We start from the raw sequence: 19,642 nt of genomic DNA, 5'->3' as shown, positions 1-19,642 counted from the left end.
GAATGAGTGCCTCAGCCTTGAAGAGGGATCTGGGTGGCACTCCACTGCCTCCACCATGGTTACTTTGATCTGTCTGGCTATTCTTGTGCCAGCATCACACTATTTAATTACGTAAGCAACAAATTTTGTTATCTGTTAGGACATTTTCTTCAGTTTTCTCTTTTTTGTCATTTTTCCATATAATACATCTCAGTAGACACTTGGGATTTTGCTTAGCATTGTGTTATGTTTATGAATTAATTTGAGGAAGAATTCACATCTTGAAAAATTAGATCTATTCAGGAAGACAGAGTATCTTTCTATTTGTTCAACTCTTCCTTTATGTCCCTTAGTTGAGTTTTATAGCTTTTGAAAATTACAGATTTGCATATTTCTTGTTATATTTTATTCTTACCCATGAGAGGCCATGCACTGGTGAAGACTGACCAGTGAAGAATCTACAAAGGGGATTGTGAAGGTCCTTTTACTAGATTTAAAGGGACCCAAGTGGATGGTACAGGAAGGGAAAATTTGATAATTATCAAAATATCTCAAAAACATTCTAGTAAGGAAACTGTTGAGGATAATATTTTTTCTTATGGTGTCTCTCTTTTTTTAAAAAAATTAGGTAGTCTTAGCCAGCTGGTACAGGATTTATATCAAAATAATGGACTTGATTGGTATTCAAACCAAGATATGTTGGACAGTTACCAGAGGAGAAGGACTCAGCCCAATTGAAAGCTGTGAAGGCAAGTTTCTATGATATTGTCCAGTTGTCTGTTGCAGCATAATAAATTTACTGCAAACTTAGTGGCGTACAGCTTCTGCAGGTAGGGAATTTGGGCAGGGTATAGGATGGTTGGTTGGTTTTCATGATGTCAGAGGACTCTGCTAGACTCAAATGGCTGGGAAGACTGGAATTAACTTGGGGCTACTTCACTTACATTCTGGCTCCTTGGCTGGGGTACCTGCAAGGCTGGGCCCAGCTGAGACTCTACTGCGACACCTACATGTGCCCTTTTCATGTAACTTGGGCTTTTGTGTAGCATAGTACCTCAGGATACTTAGGCTTTTCATGTGGTAGCTCAGGGCTCTAAGTTGGATACTGCATGGTGTCTTCTATATGGCTTCTGCCATGGTCTATTGAAGCAGTCACAAGCCCAGCCAGACTCAAAAGCAGGGGCATAGACCCCATACCTCTACAGGAGGAGTGTCCATGAATTTGCAGCCCTGTTTTGAAACCACAGTAGCTACTACTCTGCTCTCATCTATGTTCCACACTAGTGTCATGTGTTCATATGCGAACCAAGGCAACCATTTAATATATATGGCAACCATTTTCAAAATAAGCACATTTTAATGTAAATTGCCAGACACATAATTTATAGTTAGAGCATATTTTTTTCTTTATTTTTAAAGGATTGGGAGATCCTGCTTGCTTTTATGTTGCTGTAATTTTTATTTTAAATGGACTAATGATGGCATTATTCTTCATATATGGCACATATTTAAGGTAAGACTATTCATTTTTAATATGTGTTTATAATATTATATACTAGAATAGTAAGAATAGTGAGATAATGATTGATTTATAGTTCAGTTTTATAACAATGTCATGTCTAATATATCTATTTGTAGATACAAAATTATTTCCCATTTGAATGATTTCACCATTGGCATAGCTAGCCAAATTTAAAATAATTTTAAAGGCTTAAGTAGAGCAGGATGGGGTTATTTGATAAATATTAAATATTCATAGGCATTTGTGCATAAGCAGTATATACTGTTTACATAAAATATAAGGGAAAGAACCACTCATTATCAAATGGTGTTAATGACTATTTTGCTGATGCTAAATAGAAATATATTCTATACAGATATTTAATATCTGACCTCATTTACTTCATAGTTGAGCAACATTTCTAAAACTAAAAGATAGACAAATTTTCTGAGTTTTGTATTTCTGTTTCTTCTTTTTTTTGACCATTCCTTACATTACTTGCTTGAACTATTTTACCTTCAGAGTATCTTTAGAATTTTCTGTTTTACTTCTTACTGATTCTTTGCGGTACAGAAGTATAGCGTATGTAGTGATTTTCAGTTTGGTTTAATGAGTGTGATTCTGCTATTATCCTGTTATCTTCTTTGCTTTGGAAGTGTGGCATTCTTAGTTTAGTGCCTCAAAGAGTCTATTGCATCCTAGCTCAGTGTTTGAGTGTATAGCAGTTGCTTGATAAATATTTGTCAAATGAGGAAGCTATTAGAAGATCAACTTAAAATATATTTGCATAGAGATTTAAGATACTTAGAGCAAAGTCAGAAATATTAGCATCAAAGAAAGTTCTTTTAACTGTGTAATTGGGGGAGACCGAAATGAAAACTCATGATTAAAAGATGATGTGAAAAATTTTGTTTTTGAAACAAGACACACAGAAATAACTTAACCAAAAGTATCTGGTCATCAGGAGAGGAGGCTGACTTGAAGGAAAGCAAGGCCAGTGTGCCTTGTCTCATGAGAAGCCAAAGTTAGATGAGATTGAGGGGATCTATTCATTTTGCTAAGTACCGCCCAGCTGTCTTATGGATAGCTTTATTACATTTGGGAAATTAGATTTTTTTTTTTAAGTTTTTAATCATTTATTTATTTATTTATTTTTTGGCCGTGTTGGGTCTTCGTTTCTGTGCGAGGGCTTTCTCTAGTTGTGGCAAGTGGGGGCCACTCTTCATCGCTGTGCGCGGGCCCCTCACTATCGCGGCCTCTCTTGTTGCGGAGCACAGGCTCCAGACGCGCAGGCTCAGCAATTGTGGCTCACGGGCCCAGCCGCTCCGCGGCATGTGGGATCTTCCCAGACCAGGGCTCGAACCCATGTCCGCTGCACTGGCAGGCAGGCAGATTCTCAACCACTGCGCCACCAGGGAAGCCCCGGGAAATTAGATTTTAAGTAAGAGAAGTTAAAACATGGAACATGGCACTATTACTAAATTGCTAATCTATAGTTATGCTGTTTTTTAATTGAAAGAATTTCTAAACATTTATTAAAGTAAACGTTCAGTATCATTTTCGTATAATGCTTGCCATAACAACTGTTTCAGAGGCTGAAGGCACAATATCTGCTGCAGAGAATATGAGGTTCTGGTTTTGGTTGAGGGATTCTTGGTGGTTTGGGCCCTGGCCTGAGATTTTTTAGCCCGCAGACAGCAGTGTGCTCCCTACACGTTCATTTGTTCAGTCAGCACATAAAGTGCGTACCAAGTGGTCTCTTTTTGAGACTACGTGTTTGGGTCCTGAGAGCATGGTGGTGGGGTGAGGTGGGAGATGGCAGTGGTGGTAGGCGTGTGTCAGTAGAAGATAGACAGCAGGGATAAAGTGCTCACAGTTCTGGAGGCAGGAGAAATTTGTTCTGTGTGGAGCAGTCGACTTAGCTCCGCCTTGGAGGGTCAGAGCATTTTGGATAGGTGGAGGAGAAAAGAATCCCAGGGAGAAGCGAAGGTGGAAAATCTGGGATATGGAGGGGTTAGCAAGCAGATCAGTTTTACTGGGACGCAGATGATTGGGGAGGTGTTGTGGAAGATTAAGATTGGAGAAATGAGTTGGGCTGGTTGATGAATGACCTTAATGCCAGGCTGGTTTGAAACCTCTTCCAAAGCAAGTGAAGGAAATCAGAAATTTGACCAATAGAGGGACAGGATTCAAGCTGAGCTATGATCTCATGTGACCCTTGACACCCACCTGCCCCCAAAGTCAGCCAGTGACTACTTCAGCACAGAGTCTGTCAAATTGCAGGGCTTTACCTAGGGGATTTTAAAATCAGTTTAGTGAGTTAGGCCCAGCAACTTTTTTACATGAAAAAGAAAAGAATACAAATGTAAAAAATAAAGTATACCATTATAAAATAGGTGTTATTTAGAGAAACTTCTGTTTGTTGCTTATTGTATATATGTGTGTAGACGTACATGTGCTGAGTTGTGGTGTAAAGTCTTATTTCTTATTGTAGTTTTAGGATAAAAAAAAAAATCCATAGACCACTCACTGCTTAGGGTAGCAGGAGGGAGTGACTTTACCTTAAGAGGATTTGGGTCTTTTCAACTAGCTGTCTCTGGTTCTTCTCCCAGCTCTGAGGGCTGCATCCTGTTTCAGCTTCACCCACATTACTGCTTTGTGCCCCAGCTGGCCCCTTTGATGTTGTCCGACTCTTGTATCTGGTGGTCTACCCTCTGGAGCTGTGCTTGGATATAGAGACCCCACTAGTGTCACACATTTTCTTTTCCCTAAATAATGTCTTTAGTCCTGTCCAAACACATCCTAAACTCTAGGATCGTCCACCCATCCCCAAATGACATCCAGTTCTTGTGCATTGTGGAGCCACTTGTATTCTCTTGACTGTTGCACTGCACCCTGGGGGCCCAGGTGTGTAAATTATACTCCAGTAGTGACCCTGGTTTATAATATGTTGAATCAAGTCTTCTGTCACTTTTTCTATCAGTTTTTTTCATTGCATTTTTAAGTGTTCTTGACATGAGTATTTTTAGAGATGTCCAATTACTGAGGTAGTTCTTAATGTTTTCTTCCTTGATTATTAGGTTTGTCACCCTTTTAATTTTATAAAGTGGGATAAAGCTGCAGACTTCTTAACATGTAGGTTAAGAATAAAGAGGAGGATATCTTCAATTGAGTTTAGAATCTTTTTTATAAATTGTGTTTCTATTGAGAAATAAAAGTTCATATTTGTTTAGCAGATTAGAAATTTATAGGCAGATTGAGTATGACATTTTAGAATCCAGAAGTATATTTGTTTTTAAATTTTATATATATATATATACACACACACACACACACACACACACACACACACACACACACACACACACACACACACACACACACACACACACAACACAGGTTTTCTGAAGTCAAATAAGCCAGTTCATTTCACTGGAAATGGAAGTAGAAGGGAAGATAGAAAACATAGCCAAATGGTGAAATGGGGCTGGGCTGCCAACCTCTGACTTAAGGAGATGAAATAAGATGTTTTTGCGAACACAACCTATTTCTGATGTACCTTTTTGTCTGGAATTCTCAGGATTTTGGTATTTCTTTAAAACACCTATTGTTGATTGTTTTCTAAAAGCTGTGTTGTGAAGACGTAGTTACAGTTACTTATTTCATAGGATACCCTGGTATTTCTCAGCCACAGACTAACAGTTTCTGGGGCCAGTTTCTCAAGACCCCGTGTGTGCAAGTCTCTGTTCTGCCGGGGGGAGGGAACGTAGGAGAGTAGTTAGTAGGCTGTTAGGAAAGTCCCCATTGCTTCTTTTGAGGGGAATTCAATACATTCCTGAGGAGTGGAATCTCTTATTGATAAATGCAAGCTTTTCTTGTTGGACCTGAAGGGCAGATATTATGCAAGTAATATTAATCCTTTTGTTTTTTGTCATTCAGTTTGATTTTAGTATTATTCTGGAGTGTGGGCTGCTTCCTCACTAGTCCATTGTGCATTGTTAAGTAAGAGTAGATTGGATGGTATGTATAGCTATTAATATTTACCCTGAAGCAGTGGTGTGCTGGCAAATGTTTAACAGCCAACTCTCTGGAAAAAGTATACATATGCCTAAAATTTATTATAAATTTTATTGATATAAAAGATGTGTACAAATAATAACAGAGTTTCTAAACAGGATTTTTTATTTCTTTTTGGAAATAGCTCACCAGAAATACTCTGACTAGCTCAAATAAAAGAAGGAGTGTGGTACTGGGATACAGAGGTCTTGCGGTATTAGGGACAGGAAACAAAGTATTTGGGCCTCATAAAAACTGAAACTGGGAATTTGTAAGCCCTTTTAACCAAGGAGGCCTGTTCTCTCCATATCAACTCTCTCTCCTTCCTTCCTCCTACTCTACTTGTTTCCTGTCTCTGTTACTTCTGATAGAGGTGTCTGGGCATGTGTGTGTCCTAGAAGTAACGTGTATTTCCCCAGTTAGTTGGTTTCGTTCTTTTGCCTTGCTTTGAAATTCAAAGGAAATCAAAACAAACTTTGTTTTTTGAGGGTGAATATTTCTATTAGTGGAAAATTAATTTAGGACAGAATTAGTCCTGAAAGAGGGATGTCCATTTGAAGATGTGTTTTTGTTTTAAGGCTCATCCCGCTGTTGGTGTTGCAGAGTTCATCCCTACTTGCTACCAAGTAGTTATTCTTTATTTGTTATTCTTTATTTGTCACCATCCTTCAGTCTGTCTTTCTTGGTTCCTTCCCTTCTGCCAAGGAATATGTGCATCTCTTACCTTTCCCTCTCAAAGGACAAAACTGAAACAAGATTTTTTAATTGGACTACCCCTTGGGTATCCTTGTCACTCCCAATCTAATCTTTAAAACTCCTGTTCCTTCCTCTACTGCAATTTGGTCTCACCAGTGGTGAGGATGTGGTCCCATCCACCTGTGCCACCTGCCCCTTTTACAGTGACTACCTGGCAGCCAGCCAAGCCATTCTTTTGTTTGGTTTTAATCTAAGGATGGTAAAATAATGCATAAAACCACTCAAGGTTTTCACGGAGAAGTGCTGTGAACAGCCTTTAGGGACTCTGTTTCTGTCTTTTTGTGCTTAATTTTCTCTTTAGTCTCTCACTGATTATGCCTGCCACCATCTTTAGAGTTTCTACACCTCTCATAAAAACTGTAGCTGAAGGATGGACAAAAATTCCTTTCCCACAATTCTTTTTTTTAAATTAATTAATTAATTAACTAATTAATTAATTAATGGCTGCGTTGGGTCTTTGTTGCTGCAAGCGGGCTTTCTCTAGTTGTGGTGAGCGGGGGCTACTCTTTGTTGTGGTGCGCAGGCTTCTCATTGCGGTGGCTTCTCTTGTTGTGGAGCACGGGCTCTAGGCACGTGGGCTTCAGTAGTTGTGGCACGTGAGCTCAGTAGTTGTGGCTCACGGGCTTAGTTGCTCCGTGGCATGTGGGATCTTCCTGGACCAGGGCTCGAACCCAGATCCCCTGCACTGGCAGGTGGATTGTTAACCACTGTACCACCAGGGAAGTCCCTCCCACAATTCTTAAGACGAGAAATAGAGTAGAATCATTAAAGCACCTAAGTTTGAGTATGATTTTTAGATCTTGTAATAGAATCTTTGAGCCCTTTTCCATTCACTGTTCTACTGCAGGGTGCCCAGAAAATACCCCTTTTTGGTTTTTAGGCTCTTTCAGCATGTAGCTCTCTGTTCTAGATCATCTGAGCAGATCTTCTTTAGAAATCATTGAGCATTGAGTAGAGTTGATGACTCTGAGTCCACTTATACAGTCTGGTAACCCTCCAGGCCCTGCTGCCTACTTGCACATTTGTTTGTTGTCCTCCATGGAAAATACTTTTACTGAACTTTACTTTTAGGATCGTAAAAGAAACAGCTATATGAAATTCCTTACTTTATGTTTCGTGCATCTCTGTGATTTGAGTACATTACCTACTGTAGTACCCACTATCCTCTCTTAGAAAACTTTTTTATGTGTGAAATGTGTCCTACCTGTGGAATTGTATAAAATATTTACATATATTTTTAAACAATAGTAAAGTGAACACCTGTGTACCCGTCACTCAAATAAAGAAATGTCATTATGGGAAGCTTTCATTCACTTAAAATTCCTCAATGCATTTTCTTCCCTTCTCCCAGGCCTCAGAGGAAATGGCATCCTAACTTTTGGTCTAATTTTTTCCTTGCTTTTCTTTATAACTTTATCATCTATGTATATATTCTTAAATATGGTATATTGTTTAGTTTTGAAAAACTGTGGGCATTGTTTTTTTAGTTTGACACGTATAAGTTTACACTTTTTAATATTACCATTTTTTAGGATCCTATTTTGCTGTGTTTTTAGTACTCATATATGTGATTTTGTGATCCGTTAATTTTTCTTAGAATCATTTTGTTGGCACATTACAAATTGAAATGAAAGGTAGCATACTGTGTGTGGCATTTCAGTTTCCCTGAATGTGTATTTCTTTGATTGCACATCTCTCCCCAGTTCATCCTCCTCCATATAGAAGTGTGCCCCGTAGTTTTGGATGGTCTGACCATTTGTGATGTTTCAGTCTGTTTTTTGAAGTTTCTGTTCTAATGGTTTTTCAAGCCAAAATTAATAAAATATTACTATTTTATTTCCTTTGGTGATGAATAAGAACATCTGTTTTAATGTTGTCTGGAAGATTTTTATGATTGTCTTACTCATAGCTCTTTGTCTGACAAATATCAACAGGTCCCCAAATAAGTTTATTGAACTACTTTTTTATTATATTCTGTAGCTGGGCAAAAGAGACTTATTAGTGTGTTTTTAAAGTTAATTGTCATTATTTTGTGTGTACGTACATGACCTTGGCTTATTGGCCATTGTCTCATTCTCTTTCTCACCTTTACTTTCTCTTTCCTTAATGCTCCAAAGTATCCCTGCCTCTAAGTTTAAGGGAAGATGCTCAGCTCTCAGCCAGGCCTGGTGGGCTAGCAGGTGCTGAGGATTACATCTCAAACTTGAGACTGGAAATTCTCTTAATTGATTTCTTTCCAAAATATTCTCTCATATTCTCTTTCTTAAGCATTTACACAGCAAGAAGACTCACTCCAAGGGTAATTTAGTATCATTTTGAGTTAGTTATGACTACTTTCGTTTTCTCTTTGAACTTTGCGTGTTTCATCATTCTTTGGTAAATAGAGGTAAAAACCTCAGGGATTAACACAGCCTACCAAAATGTGATGATTGGTTTGAATCTGCTTCACTGAAAGGTTTGGGAAAGAAGAGAATTATAAAATTATTAAACGTTAGAACTGAAAATTATTTTTAAGATCTTTTACATTCTCACCCCCTTATTTTATATCTAAGGAAATCAAGGCTCAAACGATTAATGGGATGTATGAGTAAATGTGGTAAATGTTTGCCAAGCTCAGAATCCTTTCAAATTTGCACAGTAGGAGCTTTCATATTTTCTGACAGGTGGTGGTAATATTGCAGAAGAAACTTTTTTTTTTAACCACTAGGGAATGCTGAAATATCAACTGATCAACTGTAATGGAAAAAAAAAATCAATTTTAAGTGTTCTGATTACTGCATCTTTTCTGTTTAGCAAAATAAAATGACCTATGTGATAAGTCATTAAGGATCGGAGGGTAGGAAGGCAAATGCTGGGAACACTATTTTGGATTTATTGCAAGTCACATCATTTCCTAGTGATTGTAACTTAGAACATTCCTCGTAGATAAGCAAAGTTTATTCTCCCCTCCTGGCTATGCAGGGCCTGAATATAACAGAAAGTCTGCCTCCCTGCTTTATTAGTTAAGCAAAGCTGTCTATATAATCATGGAAGATGCTGTGCCATAACCTATAGTATATTATAACACTATATAATTTTGAGGTAAGGAAGACCTTCACAGACAAGACAGGAAATGCAGAAGAAATAAATTAAAATATTGACATTTTACTATGAAATTAACTACATAAAATTAAAAATTTTTTTCTGACAGAATACACTGTAAATTATATCAGATTTTGTCACACATGACAGTAAAAAATTTGTATCCCTAAGCTTTAAATAGGGAAACAGAGAATCCAATAGGAAAACAGACAAGAATGTGAAAATACAATTCACAGAAGAGTAAATGAAGAAAACAGAACAAAACAACCCACTAAAATGATGCTTTGTTGTAAAGCAACTATACTCCAATAAAAATTAATAAAAAAATTTTTAAAAAGTAAAATGATGCCTTGTACAAATAGCCAGGAAGAACAAATCAAAATAACAGTGAGAAAAAAATTTTCACCCTTCCTATGGGCAAAATGTAAAAGGATCTGGGCATATTGGGTGCTGTGTTATAGAGATACGGACCCCTCATACATTGGTGAGGGTGTGGACTGGAATGGCTTCTCTGGAAAGTTCACATTCTTTGACTTGGCAGTCTCACAAGTCTATTCAATAGAAATAAAGGCACCATTTTTTTTACATGTACAACGATGTTATTTTAACATTTAAAAAATTATAGCAAGGAATTGAAAAACATTCGTATGACCAATAACAGGAAAAGGGCTGAACAAATTGCAGTGTGTTTGTACTGTGCAATATTTGACATCTATTACGATAAAAAGAATGCCTTGGGTTACAAGTATTGATTAGGAATAATCTTCATAATAGATTAATTAGAAAAGGAACATTTCTGAGGGATATTAATAGTACGATCACATTAAAATATATGTTTGTATGGTTATAGAGAAAGATTTGGAAGGATGGATACACACACAAATGTTTTTACTGATTATCTTAGGTGAATAGGCTTGGGGGAGGGTTGCTAGGAGGAAACCATTTTTTAAAATACATAGACCTCTGGACTTTTTGTCTTGTTAGAATATGTTCAAATTGTTAAAATATATTTATCTATTTAATATCTAATATTTAAACATCTAATTATTTACTTAAGCCCATAACTCATTCTTAAGCTTTCTAAAGTCTCATCACTTGCACTGAGGGCTGGGGTTTGCCTATTTGCTGGTCTTCTGAAGTAGCCGTGCTGTGCCTCTGAGGAGAGAACTGACTTCCGCTTCCTGGCCTGTACTACTTTTTAGCTCCTTTATCTGTCCCTCTTATTTCTGTGATCCATCACTTCACTACTATCGGGCCAGTATGCTGTTTCTTTGCCCCTTTATATTTCATTTGTGCCAGTCCAGGTTAATAACCAGTGGAGTAAAATCACACAGTCCTACCATTAGTGTCTCTATGAATTTGTGATCTTGAACGTAAGTTGATCCCTTAAAGATGGGTCTACAGTCTTTCTGTTTTCCCTCCTTACCTCTCTCCTTATATGCAAGTGATATTTCAGACATCCCCTTCCCCCCTTTCCTCAAGCCTTTAGCCCTGCTACCTGTTCTCTTGAGCAGCAAGTGGCTCTGTGCCTGACTCTAGGGAAAACGGCAACTCTGTAAACTCATTGCCACTAAACATGCAAACTTCACCTTCCTCTTGGCTGACTGGCCCCATGTGCTGGGGATCCCAGCCCTTCCTTTCTCCTTCTGGGGGTGATGCAGAGGGTGTATGTTCTTGCTACATGGATTATCCCTGCCATCTCATATATCTCTTCTGTGTTTCCTCATTCATACATCCTGAAGAATAAATATAATGGCCTAGAATACCTGTGTCTGATTCTTTGTTACTTCTCTGTGTTATACACATATTTGCTGGATGGATAGAAAGAAGGAAGGATATTTGGGCAAAATAACAAGAAAGCAGCATGAGCTAAAGAGAGTAAAAAGACCTCAGTAGTAGAGATGAAAGAAATGATGGAACAAACCTAAAAACAGCCTTACTTTCACCTGCCCAAATGCTTCTGGCCAGGGGAGGAGGAGAATGGGGATGTGTTTCACTCTTACCTGATCAAATGAAGGTTTAACTGTTAGGACTGCCAAACTATACCATTGTGGTTTCTTAGCTAGAGTTATAAGCCAGATTCTCATATTTTGATATTTGTGTTGTATTTCCCAATTTTTGGAAAACAAATGAATGATAAAACTTTATCTGTAAACTGGGTTTCCCAAGCATGTATAAAAGTAGCTTGGGTTTGGGAAATAGTGAACTAATTAAATCTTTAATGTGCTAACATGCTTTGTGAATTTCCAAGAGCAGGAGACAGTGTGATGACTTCCAGCTTTATGACCATTAAGCACTTTTCTGTACTTGCTCCCATCCCCTCTTCTGAATATATATTATATGCCAAGAAAAATACTTTGAGAAATGCTGAGGGACACAAATTAATATGTGTACTAAAGGATAAAAAAAAAAAGAAGAAAAAGAAAGGTCAGGTTGCATGACGCACAGTAACATGACTATTAAGAATTTTTTATTTCTTGTCAGTTTGTGTTTTTCTGTACATTTTGAAGATGGAAAATGATTTTTTAAAAAATAAAACTTGTTTTGACTAATGTTACCTTAGAGGAAATAAGCTGTTTTGTAAATAAGTGTAGTAGAGTTCTAGTGTGGCTAAAACTTTTTGTACTACTGGCAGATTATCATGCTCTGTTATTTCAAGGTTTTATTAGGATTGACCTGCTTTCTATTATTCAAGTTACATTTTCTTATTTTCTTTTCCAGCGGCAGTCGATTAGGAGGCCTGGTCACAGTGTTGTGCTTCTTTTTCAATCATGGAGAGGTAGGTAGTCAACAAATATTTTCAAAATCTTTAGGGAATTTTACTTCTAGAAATATGAGTTTCTTCTTTAGGTAGTCAGTCAAGTATTTTTTAAAATTTTAGGAGATTTTACTAATAGAAATATAAATTTCTTCCTTAATTTCTTTAAATGTAATCTATAGTAGCATTCTTTAAATGTTTGATCTTATTTTGATTCATTTTTTTAAACACTAGCACTTATCTTTAGTTAACTTTTCATGACCATTATATCTTTTATGTGATACATCTCTTAGTGGCATGAAGAAATAGTGGGTCTGTGTTAAGTCTATATATAATTTAACACTGTGTTTTAACTATGACGCAAATAAGCTAGCCATGTATCCATTAACTTCCTGTGTCGGGGTAACATTTTGATGTAGGAGCTATAGCGTATGTTTCTAGTTTAATGCATTTATATTAAACTTTAATATACTTTTGAGTATCCTTTGCAGAATATTTTATTGTATCTGTAAATTTTCACGTATCCAAGGGCTTTCCAAAGAGAACAGCATTGTAAAAAGCATAGACTCTGGATCCAGGTTACTGTGTTCAAATCCTGGCTCTGCCATTTAGTGACTGAGTGACCTAGGCAAGCCATTTAATCTCATCTTAGTTTCCTCTTTGTAAATGGGCATAATGATGTTATCCATTTCATGGGATTATTGGGGAGATTAAATGCGTTCATATGTGTAATGTGCCTAGAACAATGTTTGACACAGTTACTGCTAAGTAATTATTAGTTTGCATAATTGTTTATATTATTAGTAGTAACTTATTTTAGATTAAATTTTAATGTAAGTTCAAGATGCCTGTGAAATCCTTCCACAAAATTAATTATAGTTGTAAATGAATTTCTAGTAATATATCTCTGTCCAGTTTTCTGTCATGGTAAGTTTTGCATGAAGGGAAAGAAAAGGTCAGGTTGCTTTGTGTGAAGTAACTCATTCCTTTTATGTGTTTCTACACTGTCTACAGCATTTGAATATGCACATGTTGCAAAGCTCTAAGAGTAGTCATGCAAAAACTTAACTGTAGACTCAAGGTTGAATTTTTTATTATTCAGTGAATTACTGATGGAAATTGAACTAACACATGCTTAGTATTTAGAATCACAGAAATTTAAAGCTTTATGGATTGGAGCATTTGACAAATGATTGCAATACTACATCAATTAATTGATTTGATCTGAGTTTTGAGCAAAGAAAAGAAGAATTATTTGGCTCTTTTTGACTGTGGATGCTGCTCAGTGCCGTGGTTGGACCATAAACCATTTGGAAGCACAGATCTGTGGGAATGACCTAAGAAACAGGAAATAACTGCTTAACAATGGAAGAAAGGAACATTGAGTGTTCACAATGAGATGTTGAGAGGAAAGGGACTGTTGAAAATTTTGAAGCCAAGGCACAGTTTTAAATACTACTGTCTCTTAAACAGAAATACTCTCAGTGTAAATTAGAGGTTGTTAATTCCTGATCTTACATTTTTCTAATAATTTTGATACTCATGTAGCATGAACATCATTCTTGACAAAGTCTTTTCAGTTCTTAACAATGAAATTCAGACAATTCAGTTCATTTTTCAGGTTGATAGTTTTTTTTTTTTTGATGCTTTTCAGCTACTTGGTACACTGAAACATGCTTAGGGAACACTTTCCACTTAAGAAAAGGTAAACTAAATGAGATTAGAATTAGAATTCTGGTTTTACTGAATTAGTCAAGTAGATAATTGTACTTATATCAGTAACTATAGCTTTAGAGTAGAAAAGTAACCATTTTGAGTAATGACATATTAAAATTTAGAACATAAACTGCAGTTTTGGGTAAAATAATCGTGAGAACTCAAGTAACTAAAAACTATTTTATTATAATTTTATATTTATTTTGGTTTTCAGATTGTACGATTTTCAGACCCTTGTTTTCTTCTGATTTTTAAAAATGTTGCCTAAAGTACATAGTTTTTATAAGGGGGGGGGGAAGCATCTACTCTGATAGTACCCATTCATGCATTTAGTGAACTTTTCCAGAGAATCAGTGTTTGCCTCATTGGAATTTCTAGACAGTTTCTAATTGGTACCCTTCTTTCTTAGAAGAGTTATTTAAATCATGTGAGTGAGTGGTTTATGTGCCAAAAAATAGTTGTGAATTGTTACCTGCTTTTTTCTATTTCCATTATTTAGTTTGCTCTGTACTTGAGTCCAAGATAGTATAAGATGTACTTTTTAAAATATTTTTTTCTCAGATGATTTTACAAGGGAAAGTATTTGCTTTAATAAAAGAACTGCAAATTATGTAGTGTAAATGGTTAATCAAATTATTTAAAACAAATTTAAAACCTTCAAATCTGAAAAATGTGAAAACACAATAAAAGAGCTATTAATTGCTCATAGTAATGATCAATAATATTGAGGTTATATATTTCATAATAAAAATTATGCAGATGTTTTCACTTATTAAGCTTTTTAATTAAATGTTGATTCTGTCCCTGTTGAGAATTATTGCTAAGATGAAAGCTAACAATTTTGTTTAGCTTTTAAATCATTTAGATGGGTACATTAAAAAAAAAAACTAAATGCAATATTTTTCTGCAATTTTTGACTATTAATTTCTTTTCCTTCCTCCCTCCCTCCCTTCCTCCCTTCCTTGCTTTCCTTTCTAACGATGGTAAGGTTTTGGCCAGGATATTTATTCTGAGTCTTCTGTTTATTCAACTCAATTAAAACAACATATATTGAGGTCCTACTGTATGTCAGGACTTGTAGATGCTGGGGATGTGTCAGTTAATAAAACAAAGACCCCTGTCCTTGTGGATAATCATGTGACGGTGGGACAATCTTCTGCTTAAGGTGGGGGAGTACTGGTTTATTTGGGGAGAAGCAAGGAGGCCATTGTGGAAGAGCAGGGAGTGGAAGGGATAAGGCCAGACAGTGAAAGATGGGAGGTGGCGTGTGGAAGGAGCCGATTCTGTAGTCTTGTCAGTCATTGTAAAGTTCATTTGGAGCACATGGAAAGGCCATGGAGGGTTACCTGCAGAAGAGGGACATGATTTAAATATTTTTTACATTAATTTGGACAATAGTGTAAGTGCAAGATGTGTTATTTATTCAGGCTATTGAGTGGTGTGCCTATTTGTGAAACTTACATTAACTCCAAAAGTCCAAAAACAGAGAGTGTGCTAGTCTTAGCTAGAAATGAATCTATTGATGTAGATTTGAAAACTAGCTTCTAATGTAGTAGAAAACTAGCCGCAACATCTTTCGTGACCTGACCCTTTTTGCGTCTCACCACTCCAGGGCATTTTCTTTTTGCCTCAGTCCTGCTGTCCTTCCTTCCTCTAGTTCCCAGAAAGGACTGTTCCTTTTCCTTCCTCAGGGCCTTTGCACATGCTGTTTCCTAGCCCTGCATACTTCCCTCCCCCTGTATCTCCTAATCTGTGCCTAGTTAATTCTTAGTCATCTTTAATAACTGGACGTTTTAGTTTGGGTTTCACTGGTATTCTTCATTTCTTCTTGCAGATCTGGGTTTCCCTCTGGTATAATTTCTCTTCAGTCTTATGAACTTTATTTAGCATTGTGGTGAAGATCTGCTGCCCATAAGTTCTCTTAGCTTTTGCCTTTCTAAAAACATCCTTATTTTGCCTTCATTTTTTTAAAGTATATTTTTGCTGGATAAGAATTCTGGATTGAAAGCTTTATCTTTCAGCACTTTAAGTGTCATTCTTTTGTATTCTGGCTTCCATTGTTTCATAAGTCATCTGTCACTCTTATTATTGTTGTCCTGAATGTAATGTGTGTCTTCTGTGGTGGTTTGAAGCTTTGTTTTTTTTGTTTTTGTCGTTGTTGTTTTTTTTAATTAATTAATTAATTAATTTTATTTTTGACTGCATTGGGTCTTCGTTGCTGCGTGCAGGCTTTCTTTCTCTAGTTGCCGTGAGCAGGGGGCTACTCTTCATTGTGGTGCGTGGGCTTCTCATTGCGGTGGCTTCTCTTGTTGTGGAGCACGGGCTCCAGGTGCGCGGGCTTCAGTAGTTGTGGCTCGCGGGCTCTACAGCGCAGGCTCAGTAGTTGTGGCTCACAGGTTTAGTTGCTTCACAGCATGTGGGATCTTCCCTGACTAGGGATCGAATCTGTGTCCCCTGCATTGGCAGGTGGATTCTTAACCACTGCGCCACCAGGGAAGTCCCTAAAGCTTTGTTTTTATATTTGATTTTTATTGGTTTGATGGTGATGAACTTAAATTTGGTCTTTTTTGTATGTATCCTGCTTAAGTTTCACTGAACATCTTTTGTTCCATGGGTTTTTTTTTTTTTTTAAATCAGTTTTTGAAAACCTTTTAGCAAATATCTTTTCTTCAAATATTTTGTCTTCCCCAATCTCTCTCTTATTGTCTTCGAGGATTCTAATTCCATGTATGTTCAACTTTTGATGTTATCCCACAGCTTTTTGATACTCTCTTCATCTTTTTTTTTTTTTAATTTATTTATGGCTGTGTTCGGTCTTCGTTTCTGTGCAAGGGCTTTCTCCAGTTGTGGCAAGCGGGGGCCACTCTTCATCGCGGTGCGCAGGCCTCTCACTATCGCGGCCTCTCTTGTTGCGGAGAACAGGCTCCAGATGCGCAGGCTCAGTAATTGTGGCTCACGGGCCCAGTTGCTCCGCGGCATGTGGGATCTTCCCAGACCAGGGCTCGAACCCGTGTCCCCTGCATTGGCAGGCAGATTCTCAACCACTGCGCCACCAGGGAAGCCCCATCTTTTTTTTTTTTTTTTTTTTTTCTCTCTTTGTCTCTATTTGGATATATTATTTTGCCATATCCCTGAGTTCATTGGTATTTTATTCTGATATTCAGTCTGCTTTAATGCCCATCCAGTGACTTGTTTATTTTAGATATTATAAATTTCAATTTTAGAATTTCATTGTTTCCCTGAGCTTCCATTTCTCTATTGAAAATTCTTGTCTGTTTACCCATTCTGTCCATCTTTTTCTGTAAATTTTTAAACCTAATTATTATAGTTATTTAACGTCCTTGTCTGCTAATTCCAACATTCACGTTATCTGTGGATTTAACTAGAATTTACCTTTTGATTGTGGGTTATATTTTTGTATTTTGCATGTCTCATAGATTTCTCTTTTATGCAAGACATTTTGTATAAAAGAATGATAAAGCCTGAACTAGATAATTGTTTTTGCTTGTTTTTTTCCCAGAGAGGGATTATCTTTTCCTGTGTCAGGCATGTAGGGTAAGGGCCTGAGCAGTTTGATCCCACCATGAGTCTTGCTAAGCTGGGCAGGGCTGTGGTTTTAATTTGTTTTAGTTTACCTCCAGTTTCAAATGAATTAAGGAGATTTCTGCTCTGTGGCTCAATCTCCAGTTTCCCAGATGCTCAGCCCAGGGCATGATCTCTTTGATCTTAGCAGCAATTGAATTTGGAGGGGGTCAAGTTTTAGCTTTTTTTTTTTTTTTTTAAGAAATTCACGTTCTTTCTTTCTTTCTTTCTTTCTTTCTTTCTTTCTTTCTTTCTTTCTTTCTTTCTTCTTTCTTTATGACTGTGTTGGGCCTTCGTTTCTGTGCGAGGGCCTTCTCCAGCTGCGGCAAGTGGGGACCACTCTTCATCGTGGTGCGCGGGCCTCTCACCATCGCGGCCTCTCTTGCTGCGGAGCACAGGCTCCAGACGCGCAGGCTCAGCAATTGTGGCTCACGGGCCCAGTTGCTCCGTGGCATGTGGGATCTTCCCAGACCAGGGCTCGAACCCGTGTCCCCTGCATTGGCAGGCAGACTGTCAACCACTGCGCCACCAGGGAAGCCAAGTTTTAGCTTTTTAGTTTCAGTCCATCACTGGATTCGACTTCAGCAAGTTCCTGGAAGCTAAGCACTGTGTGAGATTGTGACTTCTCTCTGCTTCCTCCCTGTTCTTCACTGCTTCTTCACCCCAATCTGAATATCCAATTAACTTAGTACTGTTTGTTGAAAAGACCATTCTTTTCCCATTGAATTGTAGTGGTGCTTTTGTCATTAATCAAGTAACTGTATATTTGTAGATTTGTTTTTAGACTCTCAAATCTGTTCCGTTTTTCTATTTATCTTTAAGCCAGTATCACACTATCTTAAATATCGTAGCTTTAAAAGTTTGATATCTGGTAGTAAAAAGTCTCCAACTCTGTTCTCCAGTGTTGCTTTAGCTAGTCCAGGTTTTTGTATTTCCATATAAATTTTAGAATCAGCTTTCCATGATTCCTCCTTCCCCCAACAGATTTGCAACCTGCTAGGACTTTAGTTATGATTGCCTTGATCTCTAGATCAATTTAGGGAGAAGTGACATTCTAAATATATCAGATCTTCCCATCTATAAACATAGGTATTCTTTCATTTATATCAATCTTCTTCAATTTCTTTCAGCAATGTTTTATGTCTTGCAAATTTTTTGTTAGATTAATTCCTAACAAATGTGTGTGTGTGTGTGTGTGTGTGTGTGTATTTTGGGGGGGGAGGGGTACTATTCTCTGCCCTTTTGATATGTCCTCAGTGTTCTTTCAACACTTACTTTCTTGCACAAAAAGGTGTTTCAAGATCACCTCGTACTGTCTTGCCCCCAGATGTGGAATCAGCTATTTTCCAAGGAATCTTGGATCCTGTTAGTGGAAAATGGTAACTAGAGACCACAAGTGGGGTGCTTGATATGCTTATTACTGCTTGGATGTAATCACTTTTAGCTCCTTTTAGCAAAAATCATTAATTCATACTGATTCCTCCAATAATTCTAATCTAGTAATCTAGTAGTATAAACCCTGCCTTCTCCCATTCCATATTTGTATCTCCTCCCTCCCCACAATCTAAATGTATTTACTTACTTGCTTTATTCTATAATATACACAAAATCGTTTCAGAATTAGTACACTATGATTACCAATAACAAACCTACTAAGTAAGGTTTAAGATTTCTTTGCTGTTCTTTTTTTTCCTAAGATTATATTCTACTAAGGGGGTACAGAGTTCAAAAGTAAAACAGCTCAAAATATACCTAGATTATTTTTGCTTCTCTGTTATGTTACCATTTAATACAGTTAGAATCATTTGTTTCAGTTTATGTTTATACTGCCTTTGTATCTTGACAAATACCTTCAGAAATACTGTATACAGAATTCTAATTATGTTGATAACCTTGAGAAGTTTAGTTTACAACCACATGGTAAAGGTGGTAGAGTTGATATTGATAACATCTTGTCAGCTTTTTATATTTTAAATAAGTAAGGAATGGTCAGGTTGCGTCATTGCTATAAAGGATAGAGTCATGAAGATGTAATTTATTGCTTATCCAACAAAGCTGACTGATTTCACAGAAGTTCTATGCAAACTTTATGGTAGGATATGGTGATATCCTAGAAGTTCAGAGACAAAAAAGGTAAATGTTTCTTTTCATAGAACCAGTAGAAATTCTTTATTAAGATGGTAAAGCTTAATAATAGCAATTATACATCACTG

At 37.0% G+C, this 19,642-nt stretch overlaps 1 protein-coding gene across 1 annotated transcript in view; it reads left to right on the top strand.

The window, feature by feature from the left end:
- Window positions 1–19,642, top strand: part of DPY19L1 (dpy-19 like C-mannosyltransferase 1) — a 243,399-nt gene that overhangs the window by 21,690 nt on the left and 202,067 nt on the right. The window contains exons 5-7 of the mRNA XM_082399504.1: window positions 608–728; window positions 1,399–1,492; window positions 12,095–12,152. Coding sequence (XP_082255630.1) covers window positions 608–728; window positions 1,399–1,492; window positions 12,095–12,152 — 273 coding nt within the window. The remainder of the gene's footprint in view (window positions 1–607; window positions 729–1,398; window positions 1,493–12,094; window positions 12,153–19,642) is intronic.

The sequence above is a fragment of the Balaenoptera borealis genome, assembly GCF_965194805.1.
Source record: "Balaenoptera borealis genome assembly, chromosome: 7".
In the NCBI taxonomy this organism is placed as follows: Eukaryota; Metazoa; Chordata; class Mammalia; order Artiodactyla; family Balaenopteridae; genus Balaenoptera; species Balaenoptera borealis.
The sequence above is the reverse complement of the archived record's forward strand: the minus strand, read 5'-3'. Positions and strand labels throughout refer to the sequence as shown.